Here is a 22,629-nt window from a genome sequence, read left to right on the forward strand (position 1 = left end):
ATCTAATTCATTCGTCACTACAGGACCGGACCTGATATATTTATAAGACGTAAATTTGAGACCGTTTTTTAATAGCCTTTTTCTATTCGAAATGTCGAATAAAGGCCTCTCCCATTTCTCGCCATTCATCTCTGTTGTGTGTGAGGCGTTTCCACATTGGTCCTGCGACTCTTCTGATGTCATCGCTCCAGCGCATTTGAGGTCTTCCTCTTGGTCTATTCGCTTCGTACGGTCGCCAGTTTCCAACTTCCTTGCTCCATCTACCATTTTCGAGACGTTCGTTGTGTCCAGCCCATTTCCATTTTAATTTAGCCGCTTGTTCCACGGCATCCCTTACTTTTGTTTTGTTTCGGGTTGCTTCGTTTGTTTGACGATCTATGAGTGAGATACCAAGCATCTGTCGTTCCATGGCTCTTTGAGTTTTTCTAATCTTGTCCATGTTCATTTTTGTGAATGTCCAGGTTTGAGCTCCGTAAGTGAGAACGGGAAGGATACAAGAATCGAACACTTTGGTTCGAAGGTATTGTGGTATCTTTTTGTCTTTTGAGAGTTTTCCGAATGCAGCCCATCCCATTCTTACTCGTCTGCTTATTTCGGTAGTTTGGTTTTCTTTGTTTACCTTGATATTCTGACCTAGATATATATATATATATATTCTTTTACATGTTCCACTTTTGTTCCTTGGATGGTTATCGTTGGTTGATCATCTTTGTTCGACATTAGCTTAGTTTTGCTCAAGTTCATTTTTAGTCCTTTTTTAAGGATTCTCTATGAAGCTCATCGATCATCACCTTCAGTTCTTTCCAGCTGTCGGCTATTAGTACCACGTCATCTGCATATCTTAGGTGGTTTAAATACTTTCCATTTATCGAGAGTCCCTTTGTTTCCCAATTTAATGATTTAAAGATGTCTTCAAGTGCGGCAGTAAATAGTTTTGGAGACATGGTGTCTTACTCCTCGGTTGATTTTGAATGGCCTAGTTTTCATGTCGTTATCCATCGTGACTACCATTTCAGCATGTTTGTATATATTATGTATTAATATCCTATATCTAGAATCGATTCTGCTATTGACCAGTGCTTCCTCAATAGCCCATAATTCTATGCTGTCAAAATCTTTTTCGTAATCTATAAATGCTAAGCAGATTGGTAAATTGTATTCGTTAACTTTTTCTATTAGGATCCATAGGCGCCCATACACACGGGCAGGGGGGGGGCCGTGCCCCCCCCCTAGCTTTTCGGGAAAGCAAAAAATTAAATTTATATTACATAAACGTATTTTTGTCAAAACAATATTGGATAATTTTGAGAGATAAATTGCAAACAACATATTTATTAATAAAAAAAATTCACATATTGGGTAGTTATTAATAGTTTAACAGAAAATCTTTGTGTCTGCGACAGTGGTCTGTATGGAATGTGCATAATACACATTTCCCACAATCACGGTATGCTACTAACGAAAACATTGAAAGAGATTAGAGGCGTGGGAAACATATACACTGTAATTGACACCCAAAATTACAAATTAAATGAATCATTTATAATACTGCAAAAAAACCATATCAGCAAGAAATTAGATCTCTGATCGATAATCACTAATGAGCCATTTGTCTTTAACAACTGGTATAAAATAGTAATTATATTTTATATTTTGAAAAAATTCATACTGAAAAATAATTTTTTAAATTTATTGAGCATAGTCAAATTTTAGTTTGCAAAAGTATTTTTTTAGTAAGTAGATTATTTTTAAAGTGTTCATTATGATGAACAGAACAATTTTATTTAAATGAAAAACAGGCGATCTTTCATGATGCATGAGTGTTATATACAGGGTGTCCCAAAAGTAGCGGAAAGGCCGAATAATTCGCGAAATGAACATCGGATCGAAAAACTGAAAAATACATGTTCAATAATTTTCAAAAGTCTATGCGATGACACTAAACAAGTCCACCACTTCAACCCCTGGGTGTGGAGCGGGGGGTAACTTTAAAATCTTAAATGGAACCCCTAATTTTTGTTGCAGATTTGTATTTTCGTTGTAAAAATAAGCAAATTTTATTCGAGCCATTTTGCGAATTGTGGATAGATAGCGCTATAATCGGAAAAAACGGTATATCGTGATACCACAGCAAAATTATAGAAACGGTCTAATATCTCGAGAAATATACTTCCAAATAAAAACTAAAAAACACGTGTTTAATATTTTTCAAAAATCTATAGAATGACACCAAACAGGATTTTTCATTCCACACTCCGGAGGTGGGGTGAAAGTTAACTTTAAAATCTTAAATAGGAACCCCCGTTTTTTCTTGCAGATTGAGTTTCCTCCTCAAAAAATAAGTAACATTTATTCGAACTTTTTTAGAATTGTTGACTTGACGTATGGCGCTATATTCGGAAAATGCGATTTATTTGCGCCATCTATCAAAAATTCTAAAAATGTTTGGAATATGTGTGCCTTATTTTTCATAAGGATTCTATATCTGCAAAAATAAAGGGGGCTCCTTTTTAAGATTTTAAAGTAAAAACTTGGTTCGACACATACTCATGGTTAGTCTGCTCGCCAAAGTTGAAGGGAAGGCTTTGCAAGCATTGTATTCTTTTCAAACGGGTTTTAAAGAGAGGCCCAACTTTTGTGGTACCTATGACATTTCCATTTAAAAACTTGGTCTAGTGTTTAAATGTATGAGTAATTCCTCACAACAGGGTTCAAACTAGGTTTTTTAGGTGGTTTAAACTACAGTAGACTCCCTCTATAACGAGAACTGAAATGGTGAATTAATTATCTCGTTATAAGCGGATCTCGTTATATCAAACAATAATAATAATGAAATTTTTTGATGCCTCTTACGTAGTTTATTATGTGTCGATGGTCAACCTGAACAGTGAACAATGAGACTTCGCCGCCATAGATTGTAAATTTCCTATAGTATTCAATATCGGTCGATAAACAGGCAGATGTTTATTACAGGTGGCCGAGTTTATTATAGCGCTGGCCTCGATAATAAGACAGACGTTGGGCATTTCTATGTACAGGTAGTTAAGGCATTTATTTATTTATGACCATTACAACGCTAAAAACAGGTAAAGACAAGTATTCTTCGATTTAAATTTTCCTCGTTATAACCAAATATGCCTCGTTATAGAGCGTTATAGTTCAATAGGGATTTCATGGGACACCTAATGTACCTCGTTATAAGCGAAACCTCGTTATATCCGTGTTCGTTATAGAGAGAGTCTACTGTATATATTGTCATCCGAAATATACAAAATGTAATGTGCAACATCTTCACGTTTGGCCCCCCCCTAAAAATTTTTATATGGGCGCCCTTGTTAGGATCTTTAGTTTGTGAAGATGGTCGCATGTACTGAAGCCTTTTCTAAAACCGGCTTGTTCTGCTGGTTGATATAGATCGAACTTTGTTGTCAATCTATTTGTAATTATTTTTGTGAATGTTTTATAAAGTTGTGATAGTAGTGATATTGGACGATAATTTTTCAGATCTGTATTGTCACCTTTTTTGTGTATTAAGATTGTGTTAGCAGTATTCCATTCCTTTGGTATGTTTCCTTCAAATAAGCATTTATTAAAAAGTATTTTTATTTATCTGATAACTTCTTCGCCGCCGTCTTTAGATCGTTACAATCGTCCATTTCCAAGTTTCTCGCTGGTTCTTGTCCTGTTCTAGCTTTTATCAAGTATTCGGGCTTTTCTAGGTTTATTTCCAGTCCATTTTTTTGTATTCCTCTTCTAATTTTCGGAGCATATAGGACAGATCTTCTTCATCTTGAGCCATTACTACTTGGTCATCTGCAAAACTTAATGCGTACAAGAAGTTGTCCCGGATTGGTATTCCCATCCCTTCACATTTCCTTTTCCATGGTTTTAATATTGAACATCTTGAAAAATGTTAGAAATGTAGAGCATCCCTGCAATAAGCCTTTTATGGTCTTAAATTTGTTGGAGTATTTATTGCAGTTTTAACTCTTACCCTGTTGTTGTTGTAAGTAAATGTTTTTTATGGCATCTATTAACCTCTGAGTTATTCGGATTTCCTTCTTCGTCTTCCATAGTTGTTTTCTGGTAACCGTGCCATATGCCTTTTTTAAATCGATGATTGCCATGTGTATATTTTTTGCCATTTTTTTCTCAATTAATTGTTGGAGTGTATATGTGGTTTATGTAAGATCTTCCTGCCTTGAACCCCGCCTCATCTTCTCCGGTTTTATTTGAGATAAATTTTTCCAGTTTTTCTTTTAGTATTTTTCCATATAACCTGCCCATGCATGCTACCACACTGATGCCTCTGTAGTTTTCGCATTTATTCTTATCTCCCTTTTTATATATCGAGGTTATAATGTGCTTTGGACCATTCATCTAGTATTTCGTTCAGGTTTATAGCGTTACTGCCGTTGCCGTTACTGAACATTTCGTGTATAATACTGTGTAGTTTGTCTGTTCCGTACTTAATTAGTTCATTAACGATTCCTCCTGGTCCCCACAGGTAACAGTCACACGGAAGAAACGACGTAGGGATCATGCGAGGAACAGGAAGAGAAGATATTGCAAGTGAACAGGACACTAACAAAAAATGTATAGATTTAAGTAGTGATAAGTTTAGAAATAGGAAAATAAATATTAATTATTATAATAGTAATATGATTGGTGGTGGGAATAATAATTTTAGGAATAGTATTAAAAATCAAAACAAAAAGAAACAAAAAAGAAAACAGAAAATAATGAAAATATGCACCTGGAATATAAGAACAATATTAACTACAGGAAAAATGGAAGAGATAGCAGGAGAACTGAAAAGATACGGAATAAACGTAGCTGCCATACAAGAGACCAGATGGAAAGGAAGCGGCGAATTAGAAAACAAAAACCTCATCCTCAAATATTCAGGGAGCGAAAGACAAGGGCAATAAGGAGTAGCGTTTATGATACTCGGAGATGTAAGGCAAAAAATACTACAATTTAGACCGATAAGTAACAGACTTGCATACTTGCGCATAGAAGCAAAGCCAAGCAATATGTCACTACTAAACGTATATGCGCCTACAGAAAATGCGAACAGAGAAGAAAAAGAAAAATGGTACGATGATATAGAGGAAGAAATAGAAAAGATACCCAAAGAAGACACTATCATGGTACTCGGAGACTTCAATGCCCAAATAGGAAAAGAACAATACACAGAAATTGTAGCAGGAAGATACACAATACATGAAAGGACAAATGACAATGGACAACGATTATGCAACCTAGCAACAAGAACAGACATGGTCATAAGCAGTACAAAGTTCCCGCATCCTTACAAACACAAAATAACATGGATATCACCAAATCAGCAAACTAAATCTCAGATAGACCATATTTTGATAAACAGGCGGAGACAATCTTCAATTAAAGACGTAAGATCCTACAGAGGAGCCTATACTGACTCAGATCATTTCATGGTAACAGCAAAAATAAAACAAAAAACATGCAGGAGTAAAAATAAAAGCAAACAAACGAAATGGGACACTGAAGAACTAAAAGAAGAGCAAGTAAGAAGGAGATATCAGGAAGAACTGGAAAAATATCTAATAATGGATGACAATCAAGAATGTGTTGATGTGAAACGGGAGTGGAGCTGCATAAAAGACGCCATACAGGAAGCAGCAGAAAAAACAATTGGCAAAAAGAAGAAGGAGAAGAAAAAAGAATGGTACAACATCGAATGTCAAAAAATTATGGAAAAAAAGTGGAAGCGAGATTAAAATGGATAACAACGAACACGGCAGAAGACAGAGAAAACTACGAACTACTGAGAAATGAGGGCAAAAAATAACAGAAAACAAAAACGACAATGGATAGATCTAAAGATTCAGTTTTAACTATTTAGAATGGGAAATAAGCCACAATATTATTAAAAAATGATTTTTATTAACGTTTCGACGCCCAAATCGGGTGCCGTTGTCAAAATACAAAATACTATTAATATAAACAAAAATGTTGTTGCTTAGTAAAAAAATTCTTCTAATAATTTATTTAATTTGACTCATTTATATCGGCAATTCAGATATATAAATTATATAAACGAAACCAATTGTTTCGCAAATTCCTCGGTGGAATGCAGTAGGATGTGGATACCCATACTGAAAGAGGAAGTCAGTAGAAAGAAAATACCACAATTAGTAAGTCAATAGTCGAGTTAGTACATATTTTATATTTTAGTATTACTTATATACCCATGTATTATTGATATTATTTATAATTTAAACAAAATTATAGTAAAGTCAGAATTTGGTATTAATTTTGAGAGTAAATTAAATGTAAGACCAAATACTTACGATGTCGGGATAGTATCACGAGGTTTTTCCTGGTTTTCCCTCGTGATTTACTATGAGATCTCTAACGCGAGAATTTTAATGTCACCGTTGCATGTGTTTGTCTTTTTAAAGACAGATCACATGCTACGATTTTTTTTGTGACGGATATTCTTGAGTTGGGGTTGATTTCATGTAATCGAATGAACTATCTTTCAGTAAAGTCGTCCCAGGAACGCAACTCATAAATATTGGCAATATCATTTTAAAGTCTTCTACTTTAAAATGTATCATATGTATCTGAATTGCCGATATAAATGAGTCAAATTAAATAAATTATTAGAAGAATTTTTTTACTAAGCAACAACATTTTTGTTTATATTAATAGTATTTTGTATTTTGACAACGGCACCCGATTTGGGCGTCGAAACGTTAATAAAAATCATTTTTTAATAATATTGTGGCTTATTTCCCATTCTAAATAGTTAAAATTGTAAAAATGCCACAAGAAAATAGCTTCAGAACAACACTAAAGATTCAGGAAATAGAGAACGAAAAATATAACAGAAATTCAAAAAAATTCTATAATAAAATAAAAGAAAACAATAGAACATTCAAAGGTAAATTAAAAGGAATAAAAAACAAACAAGGTAAAATTGTAGAGGAAGAGAATGAGTATAAAGAAATATGGACAAGTCACTTTAAAGAATTACTAATTGAACCAGTTATAAATGATGAAATAGAAGACGAAGAAGAAACGAACATAGAGGAACCAACATTAGAAGAACTAAAAAAACATTATAATGAAAGGGAATAATGGAAAGGCACCTGGGAAGGACGGAATAAATCTAGAACTAATAAAATACGGAGGGGACATATTGCATGAAAAAATACATGAATTGATTAAGAAAATATGGAAAGAGGAGACAATGCCGAACGAGTGGGAAATTGGACAGATTATAACGATCCATAAAAAAGGCGACCAGCATGAGTGTAAGAACTACAGAGGTATTACACTATTAAACGTTGCCTATAAAATATTATCGTCAATAATACAAAAAAGGTTAACAGATGAAACAAAAAATATCATAGGACAATACCAATGCGGTTTCGTAAAAGGCAGATCAACAACAGATGCAATACATACCATTAAACAAATCATGGAAAAAGCACACGAACATCAACATGAAATAGAAATATTATTTATAGACTTTGAACAAGCCTTTGACTCAATAAAGAGAAAGGAAATAATGAAAGCCCTAAAATATCAAGGAGTAAGTAAAAAACTAAGAACCCTAATAAAAATGTCTATGAATAAATCAAAAATAAGTATCCTAACACAAAAAGGGGAAACAGAAGAATTCGAAATAAATAAAGGAGTGAGACAAGGTGACTCACTGTCAGCAACACTATTTAACCTGACAGTAGATTTTGTGTTAAGAAAGATCCACAAGGGAAACCTAAGAGCATCAGGTTACCAACTAATCGCCTATGCAGTGGACCGATTCTATAAGATCAACGCGAAACAATTACGTTCGTTATCCGACGGTTTGCTATTCTGTAAGCTAATTCGGGAAGAACCGGAGAAGCAGATCACGAAGCCGATTACAAAGCGAAAGCGATAACTTTTGGCTTGCGTTTCGTTTCGCTTTCCATAGTGATTGGTCGATCATTTTCACGTGGTACACAAGCGCAAGCGCTAAGCGGGTTGTTCGTTGTTGTTGATTCCACAAGAATTCTGTGTTTTTTGTTGATAATGAATTCGTGATGCTCTTACACCATATCTTCCGTAAGTTCCTGTAGCTCATCAAAAAGGAATCGAACTAGTTCTTTGCTTAAGCGAAAAATATCAATAAACCTTATATCTGTTACACCAAATGGGTCACTTCTATCTCGAAGGAACCCGCTTTCCTCTCGCGTTAACCGTAGATGGTTTCTTCGCGAGTTTTCCATAATATAGAACAAATTGCACTGGCAACATTTTTATTAAAATATAATAAAAATATAGTTATTCAAGGAAATAATTCAATCAAACTTGTGATTATAAGGCAATAAATACGTCATGTAATGACGTTACTCTTCTTCTTTCTTTATTTCTTCTTTTTTTTACTCCCTGCACGTATATTTGCAATGTTGCCGTAATTATTTATTCATACGTCGTTTAAACTCGTATATTATCGTATGCCGCTATGATAACGAAGCGAAAGCGAAAACTAAGCTTATAGAATATGAACATAAATCAACTTCGCTATCGTTTAGCTTAGCTTTCGCGATAATAACGAAAATTATAGAATTCGCCTACAGATGATATAGCGATAGTAACAAAAACACGAAAAATCATGAAGAAATTATTAATGGAGATAGAAGAAGAGGGAAAGAAGATGGGACTAAGAATTAATGAAAAGAAAACAAAATTAATGAGACTCGGAAAAGCAGAACAAAACAAAGAGATAAGGATAGGAAATAAAAAATTCGAGGAAGTACAGAAATTTAAATACCTGGGCGTTATGATAAATAACAAAGGGGAAAGAAAAACGGAAATCGAAGAAAGAATAACTGCGACAAACCGGGTATACCAAGCAAATAGAAAACTACTAAATAGTAAAATATTGACCAAACAAACAAAAATGAATATATATAAAACAATAATAAGACCAATATCGATGTATGCAGCAGAAACCATGACTATGACAAAAAGGAAGAAGAGAAATTAAGGATAAATGAACGAAAGATAATAAGGACAATACTGGGTCCAGTGAGAATCGAAGAACAAGACTACAGAAGGAGAACGAATAAAGAAATTTTAGAAGAATTAAATGGTGAAGATATAGTAAAGAAAATAAAAGTACAAAGAACCAAATGGCTAGGTCACATATGGAGACAAGGACCAGAATCAGTATCAAAAGCTATGATATCAGGCCATGAGAGCCAGAGTGGCCTAACTGATTTTAACATTACTTTACATAATCAAAGAAAATGAACAGAAGCTAACAATGTCAGGTTGTTTCAGTAGTTTTCTGTTGATCAAGAATCATTATTGCTCAACATACAATTACTACAACAATCGGATATTAACAGCTTCTGGATCATTTGCTTTCATTAAGTAAAGTAATGTTAAAATCATTTAGGCCACTCTGGCTCTCATGGCCTCATATTGTGGCAACCAGGAGGAAAAAGGAGACGTAGTCGACCCAGATCGAAATGGTTAACTGAAGTAGAAGAGGACCTAAGGGGAGCAGGAATTACAAAATGGAAAAAGAGGGCAATAGACCGGAAGAAATGGAGACATATTAGTGAACAAATACAATGATCATGGGGACTGATCCACCCCGTAAAATGGATCTAGAAAGCGAAAGCGGCGAAACCCCACATGGGGTGTTAAGCCATGTACTATACTATACTAATGTGCTTTGGACCATTCATCTGGTATTTCGTTCAGGTTTATAGCGTTACTGCCGTTGCCGTTACTGAACATTTTGTGTATAATACTGTGTAGTTTGTCTGTTCCGTACTTAATTAGTTCATTAACGATTCCTCTTGGCCCCCCTGATTTTTGAAGTTTTACTTCTTTACGATCGAGAGTGAAATTGTATAATGCCGGGCGCATGCGCTCACAGACAGTATGTATTTCGTTGCTAATCTTTCAAGATATGTATGTATCAGCGCTGTCAGCGCAAATAAGTCATATTATATAATATAAAAGGATATATTAGTGTTCTTAGTAAATGTATTATTTATTATAATTTTTGTGTCTTTTGATTTGTCTTCCCCGGGAATAAGATATTTTATAATAATAGTAAGTATATTTAAAGTACTTTTGTATACTTCACTTGGTCTATTAAATTTGTCAGTATGTATGAGAAATCTTGTAACCTGTCAAAGCAAAAGGAATATAGCTCAGTGGTAGAGCGTGTGACCGGAGATCAAGAGGTCCCGGGTTCAAATCCCGGACGATTCATATTCTTTTTTTTTATATTTTTGGTATCGTTTTAATAAAAATTTTTTAAAAGTGGTAGGTAAAGAAAGTTAGTTTAATATTCAAATAAAATACAAATAACCTGTTAAGTATATTAATTTCATATTAATCTCAAATCATAATAATAGAAGTATAACTTCTTACGTGCGTACGTCTTTTTTGTTATTTAGTGCTTATGACATTCTTTACTTCGATTAATATAATGTCAATCTGCTCTTCATTCTGATTTCGTTTTTGTTCATGTTCTGTGTCTGTCTCTATGAAATCTCGGCGGTTTTATGTGAGTAGTTTACTTTATAGTAGTCTTCCCACTCTTTTTCTGATACGTGTTGTATTTGGATATTTTCGTTGTTATTTTTCCTTAAAGATTTCAGTATTTTCCAGGGTTCCGATTTCCTTGTTCCTCCTATGTATTGTTCAATTTGTGCACATTGTTCGAGCCATTTTAAATATATTAAGTGTTGCTTGTTCTGTGTGCACCCTGTATACAAAACCGTTAGTTATTGAGAATTGTTAAAAGCGCTGGGTAGTCAATATTTTCGTAATATGGGCACATCAACATTCCTCCACTTATCGGTTTGTTTTGATAATAATTACGTCAGATACATATCATATTGTTTTGTTGAATCAGCAGAATCGCTTATATGATGGGAAGAATTTACCCTTGAAATGTGTAACGAGAATTTCGAAAAGTTAGTGTCGTATGGTATGAGTATGTGAACAGACAAGACAAGATACCGAACAAAGAGTATCGGAAATATTTTCGCGTCGGCCGGTAAAATATAAGTAAGTTCCGAAGATACTGTAATGCACGTCGAAATTCCGGATTATGGTACAAACACTTTAATTGTACGCGGTGTGTTATAATTATCCATTTTAGAGATATACTGTTTATTTTTCGCTTTAATATTTTGCAAGCTGTTAACTCTTTTGACTTAGGCAGGCCGCACATCAAAGAAACATGAAACGTAAATTACGTTTCATGGAAATAAACCACTGCTAAACAAATATACGTCCGGCCATTTATGAAACTCTCCGAAAATAAAAATGTGTCATGAGCATGAATCACACTCGTTTCATTGGTAGACGGACTTTCAGATTTGTTTAGCAGTGTTTTCTTTTCATGAAAATGTTTTTTGTTTCATGTTTCATGTTTTTCGTTTCATGTTTCTTTGGCGTGCGGCTTGCCTTAAGCTAATTATAGAAGATAGAAGTACAAAGGCTTTTATTTAATTTCGAATCTCGGGGTTTGTCTTAAGATCGGGTAGATTTTTAGAGGCCCCCACACACATGTTCCTTCCCATTCTTCATTCTTTTCTTTTGTCCTTCTTCATTTTACTTCTCTGTTTTTCTCTTTAGACTTCTGTATGTCTTCTGGGGATTGGGTGTTCATACTTTTCATATATAGAATTTTCTTTTCTTCGATACATTTTTTGGTTTCGTTGTTTATTTTTACTTTGTGTTGTTGGGTATTTCTTTTCTCAAGTTCTCCCAATGCTTCTAATGCCGTCTTTTTTCATACCGTGTTTAATGTGGTCGTACGTTTCTTTGACGTTTCTGAAATCGAATTCCCGTAATTTCCGGTCCAGTCTTCTCTGGCATAGGTCCCTTATGGATTCCTCTTGCAGCAAATGTATGTTAAACTTCATTTCTTCTTCTTTTTGTTCATTTTCTACTTGGTCTTCTTCCTTCCTTCTAGTTTGGGTGCTCAGCGTGTAGGGAAACTCCATTTTTGAAATTGTTCAAACAAACTAGTACATACCACATCCTCAAGTTCATCAAAGTACATACTACTTTTGCAGACAATTATGTAATCGATCTCTCTTGAGTCCTGACCCCCGGAGGGAGTGTAGTGGTCGACGTGATGTCGTGTATATTGTCCGTCTCCAAAGATCTCTGTCTCTGGTCATTTCTTCCCAGCAAACAGACCGACGTGTTAATTACGTGAATTTTGGGTACATTTGTCACCAATATACGTAAATTGCTTACGTGAATTTCACGTGAAAATTTGGTTGGAATGTCACATTGAAAATATACGTCTTTAAATTACGTGAATAACTCGTCTTCAATAGACGTGTTATTTACCTTAAATAGCAATAAAATGTTTCGGGAAATTCACGTTGCAAATACGTGTTGATTAACGTATCTTTTAGGGAATGTATATATTAGAATTTACGTGAAAGATACGTCCTCGGTTCACGTAAATAATTCGACCTTAATTAACTTATGAATCATGTAATTATTATCCTCATATGATATAAATAAAACAAGCATATAAAGTATTAACAATGTATTTATTTAGTAGAATTTAGAGACTTTAAAACATTTGTCTTGTATAATTATTATACAAGATAATGAACCAAAAATGGTACCGACCTAAAGACACATTAAAAAATTTGCCAACACAAAACACAACACAGGTCACTTTTTATTTCGAGGAGGACACTTCGACACTTTCTTGTTTTTTCTAATTGTATCATCGGCACTTCAACCCTCGAGCAGTGAGGTAAACGTTAATGCGAATACGAAAGACATTATTATAAATAAGCCCGCCTAAAATAAAACGAGGGAAATAAAGCTCTTCACGTTTCACTTTTTGTTGTGAGATGAGAAATATGAGAAGCTGATATTAGAGGTAATGATCATCGACTATAAAAATCGATTATTTTTAAATTACAGTTACACTGTTCTACTTTAAATTAGTATTACGTATTTTATTTTTGTTTTTAAATTTCTTCTACTATTAATTAGTTGGTCTTACTAAAAATCTATTTCAATACCAGAATAATATAAAAAAAAAATAATCCTATCGAAACGTATACAGGGTGAGGCAGATAAAGGGCCTATTAGAAATATCTCGAGAACTAAAGCTAAGAGAATCTTGCAAATTGGAATACAGGGGTTTTGAGGTATGAACTATTTAATGAAAATATATTCTTCTCTTTGCTACTTCCGGTTATACCGGAAGTTGATTGTAACTTCGTTTTTTTAAATGGGACACCCTGTATATTTTTACATTTTTTGATTCTCCTCGATTTCTTCTTTCTTAAAATATAAGGTTTTGTAATATTATACAGGGTAGGTTAAAAGATAATTACGTTTTCTTATTAATTTCGTAGCAATATTAACACCCTGTAGGATTGTAGAAGATTGGTATAATAAACTCTATTAATGTTAAAATGATTTTTAATATGGTCTACTATTGTTAAGAGTTATTGGTATAGTTAAACTTTTCATTTTAGTATACAGGGTTGGTCGAAACTCGGAATGAGTATTTTCTGAGTTTTCTTCAATGGAACACCCTATATTTTAGTATTGTAGTGAAATGTTATTTTATAAGCCACATCTTCTGGTTTAATTTTATTTTGAGGAGATCTTTTACCTCGTCTGTCTTCTGCTGTAAAAACACCATCGTCAGAACCTTCAAAGGCTTTAAATCGGACCGTTACTAATATTAAGACTTTTTTGAAAGAAATTCTGATAGACTCGATATTTTTTGAGTTATTTGCGAAAAATCGTCTGAAAACGTGTTTTTTTTTTGTTGAAAAAAAAAAGTCGCAGGGATCTTCAAGGACTCACGTGTGATAAATTTTGCACCGCTTCAATACGCTGTGGTGTGCGAGCAGTTCTGACACTGCCACCTCTTTTTTGTGATGTGGAACCACTACTTTCAAAGTTTCAAACTAAACTTCCCACTCCCTAGATTCACAACGTTTACGTCGCAAGCCCGCGGCTCCTCTATTTTATCGTCAGAAGCGTTATCAAATCGTACCGTTTCACTGAATCACCTTGTATCAACAAACTTACCACGTTACAAACGTCCATTTCATTTAAAATCATGGATGTATTGTCATCTAAAACTATTCGCGGTGTGCAAGTACTTGGAAGGGATACGCGAAACGATCGTGCGCGAATAGCGGAGAAAAATTAAAACTTTCTTAAATAATTCATATTGTCAATTGAAATTGTCAAATTGACGTACATTTCATACCTATTGTCATTTAAGAAGAAAAATTATATATTGCTCCACAATATTGATATGATATGCAATTATTATATAAAGGTAAATTTAATTAATTGTATTTTGCTTGCAGTACTGCATTTTACTAACTAATTTTATTTACTACATACAATTATGTACGTTTTAATAACATAACCTAAATCTTATTTTTTCTTATTATTTTTTTTGGACTATGGCCTTGACAATTATCCAGTAACCAGGACCATATGATTGGCCAATATAATTAAAAGTGCGAATTAAAGTGCAGAGCGTAGAAACCAGGTGTCGCTTTTCCGAACTTGCACGGTCCCAATATCAGATTGCACCATTTTGCTACAAGAAGGACTTTCATAGTCCTTTTTTGAATCCTAAAATTGATACACCTAATAAATACATGTTTATGTTACGACCAAGTATTAATATCACAAGTGAGGTTATAAAATATTTATATTCTACTTACATCATTTAAGGTAAGTTGTACCAGTTTTAGGGATCGGGAACTCATATTTTTAACTATTAAACTTCAACAATCAGTTGTTATAATAATATCTAGCAAGTAACGTCACCAAGGAATATTTTTTTAGCAAAATAATACGTGTTCACTCACTAACTGCATATCAATAACTGAGAAATAGAAGAGTAAAATCAAACAGCAGTGGTTTATTATTCTGGAAAAAGTCACTAAGTGCCATTAATTAGTTTTAACGCATATCTCTACAATTTATTCGTATGTAAAAAGTTTCTAAGTCACTTAGGTATTTTTGGCTGCTTAATATTTTCTGTATTTACTTATTACTTATCAAGAGGCTACAGTAGCGATCAATAGGTAGCAACAAACGCGGTCCAAGATTGAGGCTGTAATTTTGAATATTTTGTCGAGATATTTGGCACACATATTCGTAATATAATAAAGAATGGCGGTACAGAGCTCAATTTGAGAAATATATTAGTATGTGGAAATTACTCTGTAATTAAATACAATATTAAAAAAACGAGCCTGTACCTCCATTAAGAAGAAAAAATACACTTTCTTCAAATAAACTTTTTTATCCCGTGCCTAAATTTTGTGTCGTTTTGGACCTACTAAATTTTTTTATTTCTAACAAGAAATCGAATATATTTATTATAACTAATAACTAATTAGGCAGCATAGAGAAATTGTCACTGTCATTTTGACAAACCTGCGTCAGATTTTCTCTTATCTGTTCTGTTATCTTTATCGATATATCTGTTCAGTGCAAGAGTATATTATTTTAAGAATTCGTTATTTTTGTTCCATAGGAAAGTAGTGTTTATTTATAGTTAATTTATTATATTTTTGTGTAATAGAACTAAGTTGTTGGCCTATCTGAAAAAATAAATTATTGTTAATTGTGAGTTTTAGTTATATGTAGGTAGGTAAGTATATTTTACATAAAAATATTTTGAATTCTAATGCGAGTATATAAAGTTACAGTGCCTTTGGCGCTCTATGAACTAAATAAAATAAGGTAGCTCTTGTTTCGCTTCACAACGAAATGAGTATTTATGATTATTATTTCGTGCAAATACCTATGTTAACATACAATTTTCACCCATTTTGGTTTATTTTTATAAATATTAATTTACTAACAACAAAATTATTTTGTGTTACTTCCATTTAGCGCGCCTATGAGTTAATGTCACATTCAAGTTATGTCAAACAATCCCGAAGCACCGTTGCCAAAGTTTCGCAGACCTTACGAGAAAAGGTGTGATACTATCTCCCGAAGTTATATTGATAACGCGCTACTGTATGCTCTTAAACATATTAACATTATTTTTATCCTAGTGTGAGAATTTGAACAGTCAATTTATTTATATTGGATTATAAACGCTCTTTTTATAATTTATAAATTAAGAAAAACAGTCTGGCTAATTGGTTTATGCCAAAGCAAAAAAAGTTGTGTTCGGCGTTTCTAGCTCTACCGATCCTCAGGGTCGATCAACGCGTTTGTTTATTTAACGTTGCTCGACGTGTGCTTATTTACTTGTGAAAGTCAATTGTAACGGTCCACCCGTTATAATAATCATTTTTAGCGCTTTAATTATTTTTATAATTATTTTCTTTTGATCGCTTAATTAATTTCTTTAATTTTCTCGTAAAGGACCACTTCCGTGCCGTCACACGTCCGCGTCTACGGAACACTTGTCGAATCGTTCCGTGACATTTAATTCATGTTCTGTGGTCGTTTGAGGTTCTCCTCTTTGAAGTAGCGAGGAAGGATGAATACTTGACTTGTGGCTGTAAGTGAGGTTGATACGTTGGTACCATGAAATGGCGGATGATTTCCATCTAGCTAGAGTGAATTATTTAACATCAAGTTTAATTAAAGTAAAAAGTTACCACCAAGGGTTGTCTGCAGTTAGGGAGACATGTGTGTGACACAACTCCTTTTGAAGTCTGAATAGGAATCATTCGGTGAGATTTATTTTTTATAATAATTTTTTGTAACCTTATAAATATGTATATGTTAGCTTGTATAATATTTGAAATAGTAGTTTCATTGGTAAATTTTGTGAGTCAACCCATTAAGGGAAATATATAGATTATTTCGATTATTTAATATCCATTCAAGGAAAATTATATATTAATAGATTTTGGTTAGACATAACCAAACATATGCAATTCTCAATTAATATTGGAAATAATTATCATTTCTCTGTAGGTTTTAAATTTATTGAACATCTAATATTTTATAAATTCAATATATTTTTACAGATAAATCATAGTCAAATTTCACATTCAATGTCATTATTTGTTCATATCTTCACACCCAAAATAGTTCAAGGTTACCTGAGATTAGTTTTTGTTCCATTTTTAATGGTCGGTTTTTCTATACTATTGCTTCTAAAAAGTTTTCCTCAATTATTGAAGTTATACTTCTTTACGGGCGTAATGACGGTGAAATTTTATATGGGAAAACCTAGCGACCGGGCGCATGCGCATTATAACTTTGTTCTGATTGGATGTTCAAATGACATGACAAAAATTATCCAATATGGCAGCTGTGGCACAGCTGTGGGACTGTGTTTGGTTATAATGTATGCTTGTTGCGTTTTAAAATTTGTAGGAAGAGAAACAACAAACAAAAAGTTAGTTAATGGTTATACTGCCTTTTTAAATAGTTTTCATATTATATTTTTGGACTTATTTACATAGAAGAGATGATTGTTGCATGCCAATGTGAAAGCTCATCAAACTGTGCCTAGTATGAGTGCCGCAGATCTCGCTTATTCAAAGCTAAAGAATCTTTCACTGGTAAGTGTTTTATAAATAGTTGATCAAATTTTGTTATGATATTTGAACATAGCCACTTTGCACGACGCAAGTGATTGCGAAATGTATTAGTCGTTATACGGGCTCCGATACCTACCTTGAACCTACCAAAATACATAAGTAGTATGTAATACTTTTTTTTACATAATTTGATTACCATCAAAATTTATATCAATATTCACCTAATATATTGTCTTCTTACCCTATGTTTTGTTGTATTTTTTCAATTTTAAATCATTTCAATTCAAAATCAAAATAATTTGATTTACATAAGTTAAAAATGTCAAAAGGTTAATCTGTTTAGTTAGACGATCTTCGCACATAATGACAAGCTGCCTCTGTGGTGCAGTTTTAATGCGGGTGAATCCCAATACAACGCAAATACCAGCCGCGTGGTAAGTTGGTTCGAATCCCAATAGAAACTTTTATTTTTTTATTTTTTTTTATACATTTTATGATTGCAAGTATATTTATTATATAATTTTATTTTCAGAAAATACGTATTTAGTTAAAAATTTTTCCGACAATTAATGTTCAGAAATCATTTGTGGCATTTTTAATGTGTTTGTGTGTGTTTTATTTTTTTATTATTTTAATTTTTGGCACTGTTTTAATAAAAATGTTTGAGAAGTATTAAGTATAAATTAATTTAATATTTAAATAAAATATAAATAAAAAGTATATTAATTTCGTTTATAATCATATAATAGAAGTATAACTTCTTACGTGCGTACAAAGTACACACACATTCTTTTTTTCTTCTTCTCTTTACTTTTGCTCACCGGATTATATGAGAAATAAAACGAAGGATATGTTTTTAGCCATTTTGGAGAAACCACAACGTGAAGTCGTAGCCCCTTTGACCACCTAGGGAAACCATTACAGCCACAGTCAAGTCACTCTGGGAGTATGTCATTTGGGAACACTTGGGGCGTTCCTGCTCCTGATTTTCATTCTACACCTGGACATATAGGAGGTACCGTTTCGTACCACCCAGGTGTTCATTTTGGGATGCAGTAGCGGACTTTTTAGGAGTCATTTGGATTTGTTTGGGAACATTTAAGTTTGTGTGGATTTGAGTAACTATAGTGTTTTATATTTCAGACTCTCGGTTTAATGCACTATGTTAATTATTTTTTTTCCAGATTTAGTTTACCTCTGGTTTTTTTATGACATATTTGTATACTATTGTACAATGTTCCCGAACTTATTTACGATCTATGGTAGGTTACTTGTGTGCACAAGGTAGTCAGGCCTAGAAAATGAGGGTTTTATATTTTATTATTGGTTTGATATTTATTTTGTAATATTACTTGCTTGTTTCCCAAATATTTTATTGTTTATTCGCTTTATTCCATTTGTTCGGTTAATTTAGGTCATCGTTTCAGTATTTATCTTAGCTTCATTTTTATAACTTTTATTAATTCATTTTGCTTAATTCATCATTGTATTTTCTCTTCGTCAGGCTTTTGCCTATATATATATTTATATATTTTTCGGGTTTTAATTTAGTTGTACGTAGCAAGCGTACTATAACCATTTGGTAGAAATCTCATGTGAGTTGTACCCTATATGTAAGAGGTAGTTATAGAAGTTTGTAACCGGTAATATTATTGTTGTTAACTCAAATATAACTTGTGTATAACTTATGTCATTTTAGAGTCACATGATATGCACTTTGTGTAACTCAAAGATTGTCAAAAATCTGGTAGTTAAATTTAAAAAATGTTTATTAATGTTGTACATCATTTATTCTTATTCCCTTTATATTTACATTTACTTATACATTTAAATATGTTTAGTATTGGACAGCAGTGTAAGAAACCTGGGAGAGTGATCGAAGATAATTTTCTTGGCGTCCATGATTTGTTAGTTTTATTTAATTGGTTCTTCTTTAGCACTTATTCATCTTTATACATTGTCAGTACATTATTCTTATCTTAGTATATACTTTTTCTAGTCATCATTATCTACTTGAGCTACTGTTCTTCGACAGGCATGCAAACGAGCCGTATCCATCCTTGAGTGTCAAGTTGTTCTCTTGCTAGCCAACTCTATTCAGTTTGCCTCTGTCTCTTCATACTTCTACTTATATCCCTTTTAATTCCCCTTTCTTCAGTACTACTGCAAAGTAGCATTTTTATTACTTCAGCCTCTCCAGCGAGAAGCTATTTTCATTTTACTTCCCCTTTCTTCCACTACACTATCTTATCATTATTTATATATATCTAGCTTACAGTTACTTTCTTTTTCCTTACTTCTGTTGGAGTTTATCCCTCTCTTTACTTTCACTCCAACAGAAGTTCTTCTTATTTGTTTCACAATGCCAGATGAATATTGACCTTTCGGTTCGATCGCGTTCAATATAATTCCAGAGGAATTAATCCCAACACAAAACAGATTTTTATCGGTTTTGAAGTTACTGTAACGTTTTTATGGGTTGTCTTCATATGTAGATAGGTAAGTAAAGGAAATAAACAACAACTAAATTAGCCTTAAGTTATTTAATTCTATGCAGCAATAATCTAAATCTAAACAGCGAATAAATATATATCCTAGTCTATTTACTCAAATTAAATTTGACGAAAATACATTAGGAACTATATTAACAAAAAACATTTATTCATTATCGAAAAGCTTTAAGCTGCCCCCTTGCTTACACACCAAAGTTGGCCATTACAATTTTTATCTAATAACATTCACAAATATTAGAAGATAAAAATAAAACCCCAACCCAATAATCTAATTGTATTTAACAAATACATCCCAACTTTAAATACAAAGTTACAAAAGTATTTTAAAAAGAAATATTTCATTAACTATTCCCAAAATTAATTATAAAAGAGATCTATATTAAAAATCTTTTAGTATTATGACAAATATTCTGCCGTTTACCTAATTAATAACTCTAAAAATGCTATAGATCCTTTTCCTTATCAATAATCGTTAAAAATATAAATTTATTACCGGTTTTACAAACAACCGTTAATCGGCGCTTAACTAATAGATCCTAACTTTAACCGCTACTTATAGCACTTCCTCAGCTACATAGCTGTTAAATTTAACGGTTAATTAGTTAAGTGTAGTTAACTGATATTGTAAAACCTACCATTGTAGTACGTTTCAAATTTTTGCACTTATATTCTATTAGTTGGGCTCCTGTACGGTTTTTGATGCATTAAAAATTCAAATTACACTTAATTTTTGCTGAAAATTACGTTATATGACTTAAGGAATAAAATTATTGTTTTTATTTGAATTTTGAAGGTTGGACAACCATAAAATTGATGAGTAAAAACAATTGATAGTTCGTACAAAGGCCCATCCAGCAATTTTGCTTTTAGTATAATTAAACTACAGTTAAAATTAGAAGATTTGTCATAAACACCTTGGAAGTTTTTAAAGAAAATTAATTTTAAAAATTGGTCTCGAAAATAAATGGATTTTTAGCGACCGTTCAAGTCGCTTTACAGATCGTAATCCAAACTTCTTGTACCGTTATTCCATAGCAACGACGTCAACGTAATCTAAAATCGAATTTCCAATGGCTATTGGGAAATCAGGAAGTTCGTATTTGGAAGAGGAATCATTTTTATTTTTCAAATTGTTCGGTATGGTCAGCATCTCGAAGTGTCTGTCTGTCAGTTCAAACATATCCTCCATCAGAACACTAAAAAATATTTATTGTTAAATAAAAACATTTATAAAATATAAAATATACATAAATATTATAAGCGAAAATTCATATGAGGCAATAAGGTAAAGAGTCCAGCATTCATAATAGAGATCGAGAAAGGTGATAGAGGACAATGGCAGCTAATCTGGAAAGCTCAACGTAGGTGGCGCTCGAGTAGTTGGAGGTCACCTAAACTTACGTCAAAACTTCAAATCAATATATTTCTAAGTAAATATTGCATATTTGTTTCGCTGTGTGAATTAAACTTAAGAGCATAAAATCCCTCAATGTTGTGCTGTGCATTTGTGCTCATCGACAACATCAGGACACAGCTTTCCCAAAGATATTCTGATGAGAAAAAAGTTGATTGTAGCAATAAGAAGGGATAAATATGTGCTGACAATACATGCACGTATTTGAAATACAAAATTTGTTGAAACAGATTAGGTATTGCCCCTAGATTCGACTGTAAAAAATAGAATACTTCACTATAAAATTCAGATCAAAATTTATTATAAACGCACGGATTAAGATATGCAATTTTATATACATTCACACTGTTGCCACATCTACAATCGGCTTTTATGAAGTGAAAATATATAAAAAAATTATATTTGAAATATTAATATAGAAAAATGTGAAATAATAATTTGAATTAATTCTCAAGGTCTCAATATTTTTTAGTGACTAAAACATAACCTGACGAAACCTAACCTAGCGTCGTCGAAAATAATATAAACAAGTTAATAACTGAAAATTTAAGTGACATACCTTTAAAATATGCTTTAAAATGACTAAAACATAACCTGATCAAACCTAACGTAATCAAAAATAAAATAAACAAGTTAATAATTGAAAATTAAATTGACCTAGTACCATTCAAATATTCTTTAATGACTAAAACCGTTGATTGAAATATTAATACCCGTATTAATATTTCAATCAACGCTAAAACATAACCTGATCAAACCTAACGCTAATTTTTTCTAATTTCACCTTAAATTTAAGGTCGCCTTTCACTTAGACAAACACCCAAATAATTATACTTAATTAAATTAACACATTCTATATTTCTATAAGGAATTATAATTTTTTTTTAAATAGGGCAACATTGCAGAATTAACTGCGCTCAACCCATGTTAAACCAAATTTACCCCAAATGCGCAACTGTCAAGGCGGCCATATTTTGAAAATATCACATTTTTAAATGAGATAAACACAAAAATTAATGCTGAGCGCACTTATTTAGGAATTTTAAATTGATAAAAAAGTAAGGCAGATATAATAAATACACACTAGACTCGTGGGGGGAGTGAATCAATACCAAATAAATACCCTCAGATCTATAGAAATAAAACATTGAGACGA

The 22,629-nt window shown here is 32.6% G+C and overlaps 1 protein-coding gene across 4 annotated transcripts in view; it reads right to left on the reverse strand.

Annotated features, from left to right (window-relative positions):
* Positions 1-22,629, reverse strand: part of LOC114338766 (ornithine decarboxylase) — a 200,129-nt gene that overhangs the window by 68,445 nt on the left and 109,055 nt on the right. For 3 of the 4 annotated variants that reach the window (XM_028289376.2, XM_028289378.2, XM_028289375.2), the window contains exon 8: positions 20,075-21,255. The exons of the other annotated variant lie outside the window; for it this stretch is intronic. In XM_028289376.2, the coding sequence (XP_028145177.1) occupies positions 21,084-21,255 (172 nt within the window). In that variant the 3' untranslated portion in view covers positions 20,075-21,083. Of the gene's footprint in view, positions 1-20,074; positions 21,256-22,629 lie in introns of those variants that run through there. 4 annotated transcript variants of the gene reach the window in all.

This window comes from Diabrotica virgifera, chromosome 4 (assembly GCF_917563875.1).
Source record: "Diabrotica virgifera virgifera chromosome 4, PGI_DIABVI_V3a".
Taxonomy (NCBI): domain Eukaryota; kingdom Metazoa; phylum Arthropoda; class Insecta; order Coleoptera; family Chrysomelidae; genus Diabrotica; species Diabrotica virgifera.